A 12,753-nucleotide genomic window follows, 5' to 3' on the forward strand; every position below is an offset into this window, starting at 1 on the left:
CTTTCTATGGTGAGATCACCAAGCGGTAAATTGGTTAATAGATCAATAACAAAGAGAGTTCCAAACCTCTTTGTCAATAACAGCTAGTTTTCAGTTTTCCCCTCCTCACTCAGACCCCTCCCAGACAGTCCTAGCAAAATTATTGCTTAAGAAATAGTTATTTTCTCATAACTCTAAGTTTAAAAAAAAATGGTGGTGGGAATAGACTGTTGATCAGATAGTTTCTTTTTACTTTCGGAAAATGCACATGACCAAATATTTGTGGCCTACCCTCCTGAACAAGTGTCAAAGGGGCTTATTTTAAGATTGATAGGCCACATTGCTCATCACGAGTCATATATCCACATTGGCATTCACAGTCAAGATAAATCGCCATCATAATATTGTAGGGACCCTAATTATGATCTCCCCAAGTGGGTAAATCCTATTTAGGAGACCTTTCGAAGACACCTATAGGACGTTGCACTGTCGCCATTTGCAACATCCGTGTAAGTAGTGGGATGGGCCCCCGGTTGTGGCCCTCTCGAGGTACGTGGAGCAGTGAAGCACAAAGATGCATTCTCCAGACAACCCATCCTATATTGAAGAAATCTATATCTCTTGGCGTAACGGCTATGCTGTTGGGTTGACAGGTTCAAGGTCGTGGGTTCAAGCCCTAGTTGGGATTGACATCTCTGCAATAAAACACATTTTTTAACACAGGAGGCAAAATATACTGTAAACTTGAAAAATGATATTCGTTATTTGCAGTACTGGTAATACTGATACGTGAAAATATACTGTAGCCTATTTATTTTTTCAACAAATGTTGGAACATGTTCAAAGCTGTTACCTATGAGTTGAGAATGATGTACATTACTGTACAATATCCATTCCAATGTACTGTGTGAAATTACTCACATTTAGTGACCTTATACATTAAAACGTAAATTCATTAAATTAGGATTTAGTTTCACTGATCTACAGAATCAACTGTACCTTCAAAACATTATAGTAAATACTCTATCCAGAGCAATTTATAGTAGTAAGTGCATTCATTTTCATACTGAGCCCCCATGGCAACTGAACCGACAGCCCTGGTATTGCAAGTTGTATGCTCTACCAACTGAGCCAACCAGAACCCTAATGCATAAAGAATGAAGATCTAAATAAAATATTTGCCATCCTTTTATTGAGACTTCATCTACAGATAGTTTTGTACCGTCCAATATGTATGCTAAATCAATGTTTCTCAACCTTTTTCTACCAGCAGCTGGGGTGCTTCTGCCATGGGGGACAGCTAACATTAAATTTTGAGTACTTGAGCACAAAATCAGTGTCAGCTAAACATCAGCTAAACATCAGAATAAGGGATGGCAGGTAGCCTTGAGGTCAGAGTGTTGAGCCAGTAACTGTAAAGGTTGCTGTTTGAATACTGGAGCAGACAAAGGGAAAAAATATATATAGATATTTTGCTGTACCTTTGAGCATGGCCTTTAGCCCTAATTGCCCCAGAGGTCCTTTATAATTGTGGGTGTCTCAGGGGGAGTTGGGATATGCAAAATAATACATTACCATTACGCACTTGTGTGTAACAGGACAAACATAGGCCCCCCACAAAAAAATAAAAAATATTATCACAGGGTTTAACCTCTCGTGGACAGACAGTATGGAGGATCTGACGCAGTTACGCATGATTTAAGATCAGGGTTTCCGAGATTAGGCAGGTTTTAGACCTTCTCTGTCTGGTCCAGTAGGTGGTAGTAATTCACCACTAAAGTTGCTTAAATTAGAAGAAGACGCATAAGCAGAAGAAAAATGGTGGCAGTGAGCAGGGCATAGCTCAGCCTTATCTTTGAGGAAAGCAACTAAAGTAGCTACATCTGTTAGCCGGGAGAGGTTCTGGATTTATTGTATGGGTAGTGTGGGAAGCCTATATAGTTTAGTTTTATCCTTAGTGGTTATTTTACTTGCCATGTCTTCCAACGTTGATGTTGGAGGTGAAAAGCTTGCCTCTGTAGATTTCGAGATATTCGGGAACGTCCAGGGTAGGTAGGCTGACTAGGCTACCCCGCGCATGTTCAGTTGTCTGCCTTGGGGGGTGAGCCTGTGCCTGTATGTAAAATGGTCAACTCACACAATGCACACTGCCTGAAGTAGATTCACTGAGTAGGCAAGTTTGGTAACAATTTTCACTGTGCAACCCGAAACATAGCATGCTGCTATCCATATTTTCAAATGCAATTGTTTCCCCCTATGGCACGGTGCAAGTTAGCCCATTGAATATTGTTGAGGGGAATTGATCTAGGCATGAAATGCTCTTAATTAAAAACAATGTATCCTTGATTGCGAATTTAATTATCATCCCAAAATAACTTCACAAATATAAAAGATACACAACAAAAGACCAGGGGAAGAAGTGTAATAGCTTCGAGACAATGTTATAATTTTATTTTGCCTTAGATTCCATTAGCTCAGGAAGTGTCATAGTTCAGGTAAAGGGAATTGGAATCTGTGTTAAAACGGCGCACAGTAAGTGTATATTTTGCATTTGAAAAAAAATATTTGGGCGTGATATGAAATTAGAATTTCTGATGTTTCCAAAACCGTATTACACGCGTCAGGACTGTTGTACACATTGGCCGTGCTGTGGTCAATGGTTTGAATGAGATCCAAAGAGGACTGTGTATGGCCCTTTGGATTCTCTACAGTTTCTAGTCTCTTGAAAGGATCAGGTCATCAAGTCAATAAAGCAAGATAAAGCTAATCTGGAATATTTGGATATGAATTACCCCAATTTCTTTTCATGTTTCTTTTGTTCTTACAGGTGTTTGCTTCAGAATGGTGAGCAACTTCACTTAGCCTTTTACATGTTGAGGATTTATTTATTTTTTTAACAATAAAATAAAAGTAGAACAAAATATATATTTTAAAACCTATCACATTCCATTTTGATTTGCAACGTGTTAGTATTTTCCCCTCTTTCATCAAACTGTACTCTTCTTTTTAAATTCTGTGTTCCATACATATTGATAAAGTGAAGTGTGTTAGCGTTTTCATTTAGCCCACACACAGTGTAGAGCATCTTTGGTTCCGTTTCTAAAATACATTGTACAGTGTTATCTTTATAAGAAGATAACCCCAGTTACTGCACTGACATGACACCCCCTGTGCCATTTTTCCTTCCTTTCTTTTGGTCCTTTGTTTTCCAGTACACAGAAGACCAGGGGAAGAAGCTGGGTGTTAATGGCTGGGTGAAGAACACAAGAGAAGGAACCGTGGTTGGCCAGTTACAGGGGCCCCATGACAAGGTCAAGGAAATGTAAGTCCACTCTGAGATAGACAATACAATTCATTAGACAGGATACGATTCAATGAATCATTCCATTTTACTGCATAAGCAATGCCTTGGTTTACAAACTACTGCACACCAGAAGAGGCTGGTGGGAGGAGCTATAGGAGGAAGGGCTCATTGAAATGTTTGTAAAGGAATCAATGGAACGGAGTCAAACCAGCCTCCTCTGCTGAACACATCTTATTCTATATTTTTTACAGCACCCCAATCTGTTGGGGGAATTTTGTAATTTAGCCATCAGCATCACAACACTTAATATGTTTTATTTTGCATTACCATTTAAAGACAGTTTTTGAGTTGGTTGCCACACAGAGAGAGAACATATTATAAGCCTTATTTTAATCATAAAGGCTCATACATGCTTTTAACAACTAATACCGCTTCATACACGTAAGTAAAGTGTTTAATGATAGCTATACTACATGTATCAAATAAAATAGTTTTTTGCAAGGGTACGGGGTTAGTCAAGGTAATTGAGGTAATATGTAGGTAGAGGTAAAGTGACTATAGCTAAACAGAGAGTAGCAGCAGTGTATGTGAAGAGTGTGAATGTTTGTGTGTGTGTGGCGTCAATGTGTGTGTGTGTGTGTTAGTGTCAGTGTAGTATGTGTGAGTGTGTGGTTAGAGTCCAGTGAGTGTACATCGAGCCTATGCAAGAATCAGTGCAAAAAAACGTAATAAAATGTAGGCATACCTCAGAGCAGTTACATTGGTTGAAACCAGGCAAGAGTATCACTGACACCATGCAGCTACTTTAATATCATCACACTTGTGAGAGCTTAACAGAGGACATACATTTTTACTTACTTACTGTCTTTACTAGAGATAATACCTTTGTTTATTGAGAATGCAAAGTAGTACTTTGCCAGTAGGTGTCATCATATGCCCAGACTTACCAAATGCCAGGGTTCCCCAACTGGTGGGTTTTTGGGGGGGATTTAATAGAGAGATATATGTGATCATATACAAATGTAAGCAATGTTTGAAAGGATTATGTTTTAGTCAAATGTTATATCTGTTTGTGCTTCTTGCGGGCAATTTGCAGTCTAAAAAATATTTTTATGTTCGGGCCCCCTGACCATCTGCTCAATAAGGAATTGGCACACATCTGAATCTAGTTGATGATCCCTGCCCCATGGAATACTCTAGAATAGAGCTTCCCATGCCTAGTCACAGGATGTGGCCTGATTCTCTATCCCCAAAAGGTGCGCTCACAAACTCCCCCTCATGGATTTAAAAGGAATAGACTGGTGTATGGTAGAAACTCCCTCTGAAGAAAAGGAGGGTGATATGCACATCCTAAACTTGCGAATACCGGTGCTGGACTAATGGATATTACTGAGAAAAAGGAATTAGTATTTGGGTGCAGAAATAAAGCACTGGGGAGCAGCAATATTCTGTGTGCCGGCTTCTCATTTGTTTATCTCGGGGAACTCCCATTTGCCCATGCTTGCACAAAACTGAAGGACGCTAAACTGACTTCAGATCAGTGTTGAGGGGCAACTTCATCTTACTACTTCCCTGACCTGTTTGGTGGGTGTGGCTCAGCCTGTAGTTCCTAAAACCGAGGTACATGGGAAAGTAAGTCAGCCTGGGTCGAGCTGTGGATTACATCACCAGGTTCTCTACGAACTGGGAAATGGGAACAAGATGTACTGGAGAGCTGGAGGAGGGTCCGGCCAGCAGGGGAGTATTTCCTTTCACAATGCCTGGTGTGTGTGTGTGTGTGTGTGTGTGTGTGTGTGTGTGTGTGTGTGTGAGATTGATTGCAATGGATCCTCCAAATCCTTTGGCTTGTTTCTAATTTCTATTGTATTGTGACTTACATAATGGTAAATGTGCTATGTGATGAAAAATGGTACATTATACAAACTACCCTAAACTACCTAAACATGAATCTCTCTGGGCAGCTCCTCCACCCATTGGCTATAGAGTATTTATCTAGCTCTGAAATTTGGGGGGAGGGTTCCTCTTGAAGTATGTGTATTTTTTTTATGTACACACTGCAGTGTTTGTAGTCATTCAACTGTGCCTGACATTGCCTTTTGAGGGTTGAGCTTTTGCTGCACAAAAAAAAGTGTTCCTTTTCACTCCGGCCTGCGAACACGAGATGTGAGAACAGAAATGTGTTTGGTCATTAAATATTGAAACAGACAGAGCAGGCGGGGTTGGAATCTGCTGGAGTCTGCCTGCATTCCCCCCCTCTTTTTTCTCTCTTTCATGAACAATAAATATTCCCCCTGTCTTACTTTCCACCTCTCTTTGGCAGGGTTGGAATTGCTAGTCTGCTGACTTAACTCCTTTTGTTCCATGTCTTAGTCCTGATATCTACCACTTCATCACTTTATCTTTATTTTTTGGGGCCTTGTATCTGAATTTATCCTTTTCAGTAGTGTGGAGATAAGGCTAGCTTAATTTGAACTAATCCAAGATGTTGTTGGAATGTTAGATCTAGCTATGTCTCATAGAGCTCTTGTCAAGCAGTACACAAAGTAATGGTACCACTTTATGATGAAGGCACTTTACAGGAACAGCAATGTGGGAAACCCCCCCCCCCCACACTTTCAATGCTATCTAACTTCCCCAAACCAGTGAGAGGGTTGGAGCCTCCCAGTTCTTCCCTTGAAAACAATGAGTAGCAGCCTGCGCTTGAGAACACAGATGGGCTCCACTGTGTACATGGGGTGGGGGTGGGGGGGGTTATTGACCAGCGGATGTGGTAGAGTGAGAGAGAACGAGCATGTTTTCAAAGCTCTTACTCACACCTCTATAGAAAACGCAAAGGGGAAAGAAAGGTTATAGACATCCAATAAAGGTCTTCCTCTGCCTACCACTCAGAGATGTGAGATAGGGAAATGTAAACAAGCAAGGGTGGGTGTTCATAAAGGATTCATTTGACTAAATTACCTCCCTCCCTCAGCAGCTAGCAAGTGCAATTATTTTCCAGTTTCCCTGTTTTCTTTTGTTAGGGTTTAGTTTCCTGAAAAACTGGGCAGATCTACGCACTTAATACATTGTGTATAATACTGTAATAGCCTGTGTCCGAATGTGGTACCTATTTAAAATTCTCTGTTTGTGTGTGTGTGTGGTCTGTGATTCAGAAATGTGCTATAGTAGTTTGTCAATGTATATTGAACAACAAATATAAATGCAACATGCAACAATTTCAAAGATTTTACTGAGTTACACAGTTCATATAAGGAAATCAGTCAATTTAAATAAATTGATTAGGCCCTAATCTATGGATTTCACATGACTGGGCAGGGGCGCAGCCATGGGAGGGATGGCAATTTTTTTTCCCCCAAAAAAGGGCTTTATTAAAGATATAAGTAATCCTCAGTTTCATCAGCTGCGGGTGGCTGGTCTCAGATGATCCCGCAGGTGAAGAAGCCAGATTTGGTGGTCCTGGGCTGGCAAATCCGACCACGATGCCATCTTACTCCTGCCATCTTATAGGCAGAAACTCAAACCGGATGTGCAAGTGACTGGAACCATTCAACGCTGGTCTGACCAATCAGAATCCAGGCTTCAAGATTGTTTTGATCACGCGGACTGGGATATGTTCTGGTCAGCCTCAGAGAACAACATCAATCTATTCACTGACTCAGTGAGTGAGTTTATAAGGAAGTGCATTGGAGATAAGGTACCCTCTGTGACTATTAAAACCTACCCTAACCAGAAACCATGGATTGATGCTGGGATTTGCGAACGTGCGAACATTTAACAATGGAAAGAGGTCTGGAAATATGGATGAATATTAACAGTGTAGTTATTCCATCTGCAAGGCAATCAAACAAGCAAAATGCCGGTACAAGGTGGAGTCGCAATTCAACGGCTCAGACCCAAGACGTATGTGGCAGTGGCAGGGTCTACAGGAAGTTGAAGACTACAACAACAAAAAAACAGCCACATCACGGACACCGACGTCACGCTTCCAGACAAACTAAACACCTTTGTCCGCTTTGAGGATAATACAGAGCCACCGTTGCGGCCCGCTAATAAGGACTATGCTCCCCCTTCTCCTTCTCCATGGCCGACGTGAGTAAAACATTTAAATGGGTTAACCCTCACAAGGCTGCTGGCCCAGAAGGCATCCCTAGCCGCATCCTCAGAGCATACGCAGACCAGCTGGCTGATGTATTTACGGACATATTAAATAGTTTCCTATCCCAGTCTGCTGTCCCCACATGCTTCAAGACGGCCACCATTGTTCCGGTACCCAAGAAGGCAAAGATAACTGAACTAAATGACTACCGCCCCGTAGCACTCACTTCTGTCATCATGTAGTAACTTTGAGAGACTAGTCATGGATTATATCACCTCCACCTTACCGGCTACCCTAGACCCACTTCAGTTTGCATACCGCCCCTACAGGTCCACAGACGATGCAATCACCATCGCACTATCCCATCTGGACAAGAGGAATACCGATGTAAAAATGCTGTTCATTGACTACAGCTCAGCATTCAACACCATAGTACCCTCCAAGCTCATCATCAAGCTGGAGGCCCTGGGTCTCAACCCCGCCCTGTGCAATTGGGTTCTGGACTTTCTGACGGGCCACCCCCAGGTTTTGAAGGTAGGAAACATCTCCACTTCGCTGACCCTCCACTGGGGCCCCACAAGGGTGTGTGCTCAGCCCCCTCCTGTACTCCCTGTTCACCCACGACTGTGGCCATGCACGCCTCCAACATAATCATCAAGTTTGCAGACAACACAACAGTAGTGGGCTTGATTACCAACAACAATGAGACAGCCTTCATGGAAGACGTGAGGGCACTTGTGGTGTCAGGAAGACAACCTTTCACTCAACGTCAACAAAACGAAGGAGATGATTGTGGACTTCAGGAAACCGCAGAGGGAGCACCCCCAACCCTCATCGAAGGGACAGCAGTGGAGAAGGTGGAAAGTTCTATGTTCCTCGGCGTACACATCACAGACAAACTGAAATGGTCCAACCACACAGACATTGTGGTGAAGAAGGCGCAACAGCTCCTCTTCAACCTCAGGAGGCTGAAAAAATTTGGCTTGTCACCCAAAACCCTGAGAAACCTTTACAGATGCACAATCGAGAGCATCCTGTCAGGCTATATCATAGCCTGGTACGGCAACTGCACCACCCTAAACCGCAAGGCTCTCCAGAGGGTGGTACGGTCTGCACAACGCATCACTGGGGTCAAACTACCTGCCCCTCCATGACACCAACAGCACCCGATGTCACAGGAAGGCCAAAAGGATCATCAAGGACAACAACCAGCCGAGCTACTGCCTGTTCACACCGCTACCATCCAGAAGGCGAGGTCAGTACAGGTGCATCAAAGCTGGGACCGAGAGACTGAAAAACAGCTTCTCTCTGAAGGCCATCAGACTGCTAAACAGTAATCACTAACTCAGAGAGGCTGCTGCCTACATTGAGACCCAATCACTGGCCACTTTAATAAGTGGATCACTAGTCACTTTAAACAATGCCACTTTAAATAATGCCACTTTAATAATGTTTACATATCTTACATTCATAATATCATATGTATATAGTGTATTTTATACCATCTATTGCACCTTGCCTATGCCGCTCGGCCATCGCTCATCCATATATTTATATGTACATATTCTCATTCAACCCTTTTAGATTTGTGTGTATTAGGTAATTGTTGGGGAATTGTTAGATTACTTGTTAGATATTACTGCACTGTCGAAACTAGAAGCACAAGCATTTCGCTACACTCACATTAACATCTGTTAACCATGTGTATGTGACAAATAAAATTCGACTTTGGAGGTGGTTTAAGGTAGACAAATTAACATTTTAAATTCTCTGGCAACCACTCTAGTGGATATTTATGCAGTCAGCATGCCAATTGCACGCTCCCTCAAAAGTTGAGACATCTGTGTCAGAAAGTTCCCTCAAAATTCGAGACATTATATGTGCAGAAAGCTACATTTGTATGTGTTCATCTACAAAGCACTTTTGGGTATACTCCCTCTGTAGTCTGGTCTCCTTCACCACCAGCAGTTACTATACCCAGTCTGCTAGGTGGTTGCTACTTAAAGTCCCCAGGACATTTACAGTATTAGGCAAGAATGCCTTCTCTTCTGGTGCACCAGAGGCATGGAATAGTCTACAATCCATGCATCATCTAGATATGTTAGTGCCACTGAATGAATTTAAAGTATTGATGGGAGACTGTTACAGAGGAGTGTAAATGCTTTTGTAGGCTGGATCAGGCTGTATTGTTGTTTGTTTTAATTCTGTAATGTATTGATTGTTGCTGCCTTCTTGGCCAGGACTCCCTTGAAAAGTAGACTATGGGTCTCAATGGGCTTTTCCTGGTTAAATAAAACAAATCTGTTGTGTGACAAAACTGCACATTTTAGTGGCCTTTTATTGTCCCCAGCACTCGGTGCAACCTGTATAATGACCATGCTGTTTAATCAGCTTCTTGATATGCCACACCTGTCAGGTAGAAATGCTCACTAACAAACTTGTGCCCAAAACTTGAGAGAAATAAGCTTGTTGTGCGTATGCAACAATTCTGGGACTTTTCATTGCAGCAACACTTTACATGTTGCGTTTATTTTTTTATTTAGTAGATTTGTAATTTTCAGTGTTTTTTCCTCTTTTATACACCTTGGTGTGTATCCTATATTTACAATGTCAGTATTGATAACATTTGAGTTATTTATATAGTTTATGTCAGGGACAATGCACAATAATCAACATATTTGACAGCACTGCAGTATAACATTGTCAGAGTTAACTAGACAGCATTTTTTTTATTACTGGGTAGTCTGTATTTTCTAGGCTTTAAAAAAAATCCTGTATTCCCAAAGCTCAGACACTCTCTGTGCTCAACTTGATAATACATAGCCTAGTGAACTACCAGTAGAATTACTTGTATTTCATTGAAAGGGAATATCAATGCACCCTTGTAAGCAACGACACATACAACGACACATACATCTCTCTTTGGTTGTTAGTCAATTTCCTCCATCCTAGCCTCCAACGCAAGATGTTTCCCGGCAGTCTCAACACAGACGCACCTTAAAAAAAAGCTTCCGACTGCCAACCGGTGCGCCTTCCTGCTCGCACTCATCCAATAAGAATGGAGTGATGGGCCCTCAGAGGACCATAATGCATTTAGTGACCTCTTGATTCACTTGAATACAGCATGAGGGATGTAGCGTACAGACTGCGAGGAAAGGGAACATAGGTCCTCTGGTGGTAGCTCATCGCTTGCACCCATGAGATGATTATCACCAACATGAATTGCTCCCATTGTGTTTGCGTTATGCTGGGGACTCAGAACATATGGCCTATTACAGCCAAATCTTGGCTGTAGCTGGCAATATTTATTGTTATGTCTGTCAATGCATTGACACCAGACCTGGGTCAAATAGATTGTTTTAATACATTGTCTGCCCTTTATTTTGTTTAGTCCAGTACAATGGAATCAATGGAGTAGTCCCAAAAGCCTAATTAAAACACCTGAACTACATACTATATTATCAGAAGAGATTATTGCCTGAAACTGAAAATCATGTTGCGTGTCTTTTATAGTCCTGGTTTTGAATACCAGTGACAGTTTGTGAGGTGTTGTTTTGACTCGGAATTGTGGGCCTTTTCTCTCTCTTTCCGTAGGAAGGTGTGGCTGAGTACGGTGGGGAGTCCCAGCTCACGCATTGACCACGCCGAGTTCTCTAACGAGAGGGACATCCCCAAACTGGAAATCCATGGCTTTGGCACTCGCTACTGACTGCCAGAGCAGCGACAAAGCACCGCAGCAAGTATCCACCCTGAGGCCTGCCCCAAAGGAATTAGTAGCTTCTCAACTTCTAACGTGCTTGATTTGACCTGTAACATTCATATCTTCACAGTTTTAAATGTCATTCTGAGGCCTGTTATGCCATTTATTTATTGTTTGAAGAAGTCATTTGAATGCTCTGTTATCATTTCACCCACAACAGAAGTTTGACATGATTAGTTTGCTAAATGCAACTTTTAAATTGCACTTAAATGCCACCATATATGTCAATTATAGTCAACCTTTACAATGTTGAGTTCATCCCATCAAAGACAGAAATAAAATAATTTAGTGAACCAACTGTGTGAACATTTTCAGTAGTTTTAAATATAAAAAATATTTTGAGGATCTGCAGAGTTGTTTTTCTCAACATGGATGCAACACACACTCACCGGACAATTTATTAGGTACACATATCTAGTACCGGGTCGGACCCCCCTTTCCCTCTTTAACAGTCTGAATTCTTCAGGGCATTCTACAAGGTGTCGGAAACATTCCACAGGGATGTTGGTCCAAGCTGACGCGATTGCATTACGCAGTTGCTGCAGATTGGACAGCAGCACATTCATGCTGTGAACAGCCCGTTCCATCTCATCCCAAAGATGCTCCATTGGGTTGAGGTTTGAGGTCTGCGCAGGCCACTCGATTAAACTGAACTTGCTGTCGTGTTCCAGCCAAGGTTTTTTCACTCCTCAATTTTCCAGTGTACACCATCGCGTGCTCATTGGAGCCGCTTCTTGTTTTTAGCTGATAGGAGTGGAACCCAGTGTGGTCATCAGATGCGATAGCCCATCCGTGACAAGGATCGATGAGTTCTGCATTCTGAGATGCCGTTCTGCACACCACTGTTGTACTGCACCGTTATGTCTGTTTGTGGCCCGCCTGTTAGCTTGCACGATTCTTACCATTATCCTTTTGACCTCTCTCATCAATGACCAGTTTTTTCCCACAGGACTGCCGCTGACTGGATGTTGTTTGTCGCACCATTCTCTGTAAACCCTAAACACTGTCGTGCGTGAAATACCCATGAGCATGACCGTTTGAGATACTGGATCCAGTGCACCTGCCACATGATTACACCGCACTCAAAGTCCCTTAGGTCACTTGTTTTGCCCATTCTAACGTTCAATCGAACAGTAACTGGATGCCTGTATGCCTGCTTTTTATACAGTGCCTTCAGAAAGTATTCACACCCCTTTACTTTTTCCAAATGTCGTTGTATTACAGGCTGAATTTGAAATGTATTACATTTGGATTTTTTGGTCACTGGCCTACACACAATTGCAATACAAGGATATAACATTTATAGAAGAGACAGAAATGCTTATGGCGGAGGAGTTGCTGTATATATTCAGAGCCATATCCCTGTAATGCTTGGAGAAGATCTTTTGTCAAGTGTTATTGAAGTGTTGTGGTTGCAGGTTCACTTGGCACATCTAAAGCCTTTTCTTTTGGGGTGTTGCAATAGGCCGCCAAGTGCTAGCAGTCTGTATCTAAATAATATGTGTGAAATGCTTGATAGTGTATGTAATGTAAACAGAGAGGTCTACTTTCTTGGGGACCTGAATATTGACTGGTGTTCATCAAGCTGTCCGCTCAAGAGGAAGCTTCTTACTG

General features: G+C 42.1%; 2 protein-coding genes across 2 annotated transcripts in view; one reads left to right on the top strand and one right to left on the bottom strand.

Moving 5' to 3' along the window:
* bdh2 (3-hydroxybutyrate dehydrogenase, type 2) overlaps positions 1 to 2,019 on the bottom strand; it is a 25,790-nt gene extending 23,771 nt beyond the window's left edge. Inside the window, exon 1 of the mRNA XM_024443841.2 lies at positions 1,954 to 2,019. The gene's annotated coding sequence lies outside the window, so the exon portion shown is untranslated. The remainder of the gene's footprint in view (positions 1 to 1,953) is intronic.
* On the top strand, positions 1,767 to 11,432 carry LOC112266409 (acylphosphatase-2). The gene is made up of 4 exons (XM_024443847.2): positions 1,767 to 2,027; positions 2,807 to 2,823; positions 3,192 to 3,301; positions 10,974 to 11,432. The coding sequence occupies exons 1-4, from the start codon at positions 1,895 to 1,897 to the stop codon at positions 11,086 to 11,088; spliced, it is 375 nt and encodes a 124-aa protein (XP_024299615.1). The 5' UTR covers positions 1,767 to 1,894; the 3' UTR covers positions 11,089 to 11,432.
* Positions 11,433 to 12,753: the final 1,321 nt, after the last annotated feature.

The sequence above is a fragment of the Oncorhynchus tshawytscha genome, linkage group LG02 (assembly GCF_018296145.1).
Source record: "Oncorhynchus tshawytscha isolate Ot180627B linkage group LG02, Otsh_v2.0, whole genome shotgun sequence".
In the NCBI taxonomy this organism is placed as follows: Eukaryota; Metazoa; Chordata; class Actinopteri; order Salmoniformes; family Salmonidae; genus Oncorhynchus; species Oncorhynchus tshawytscha.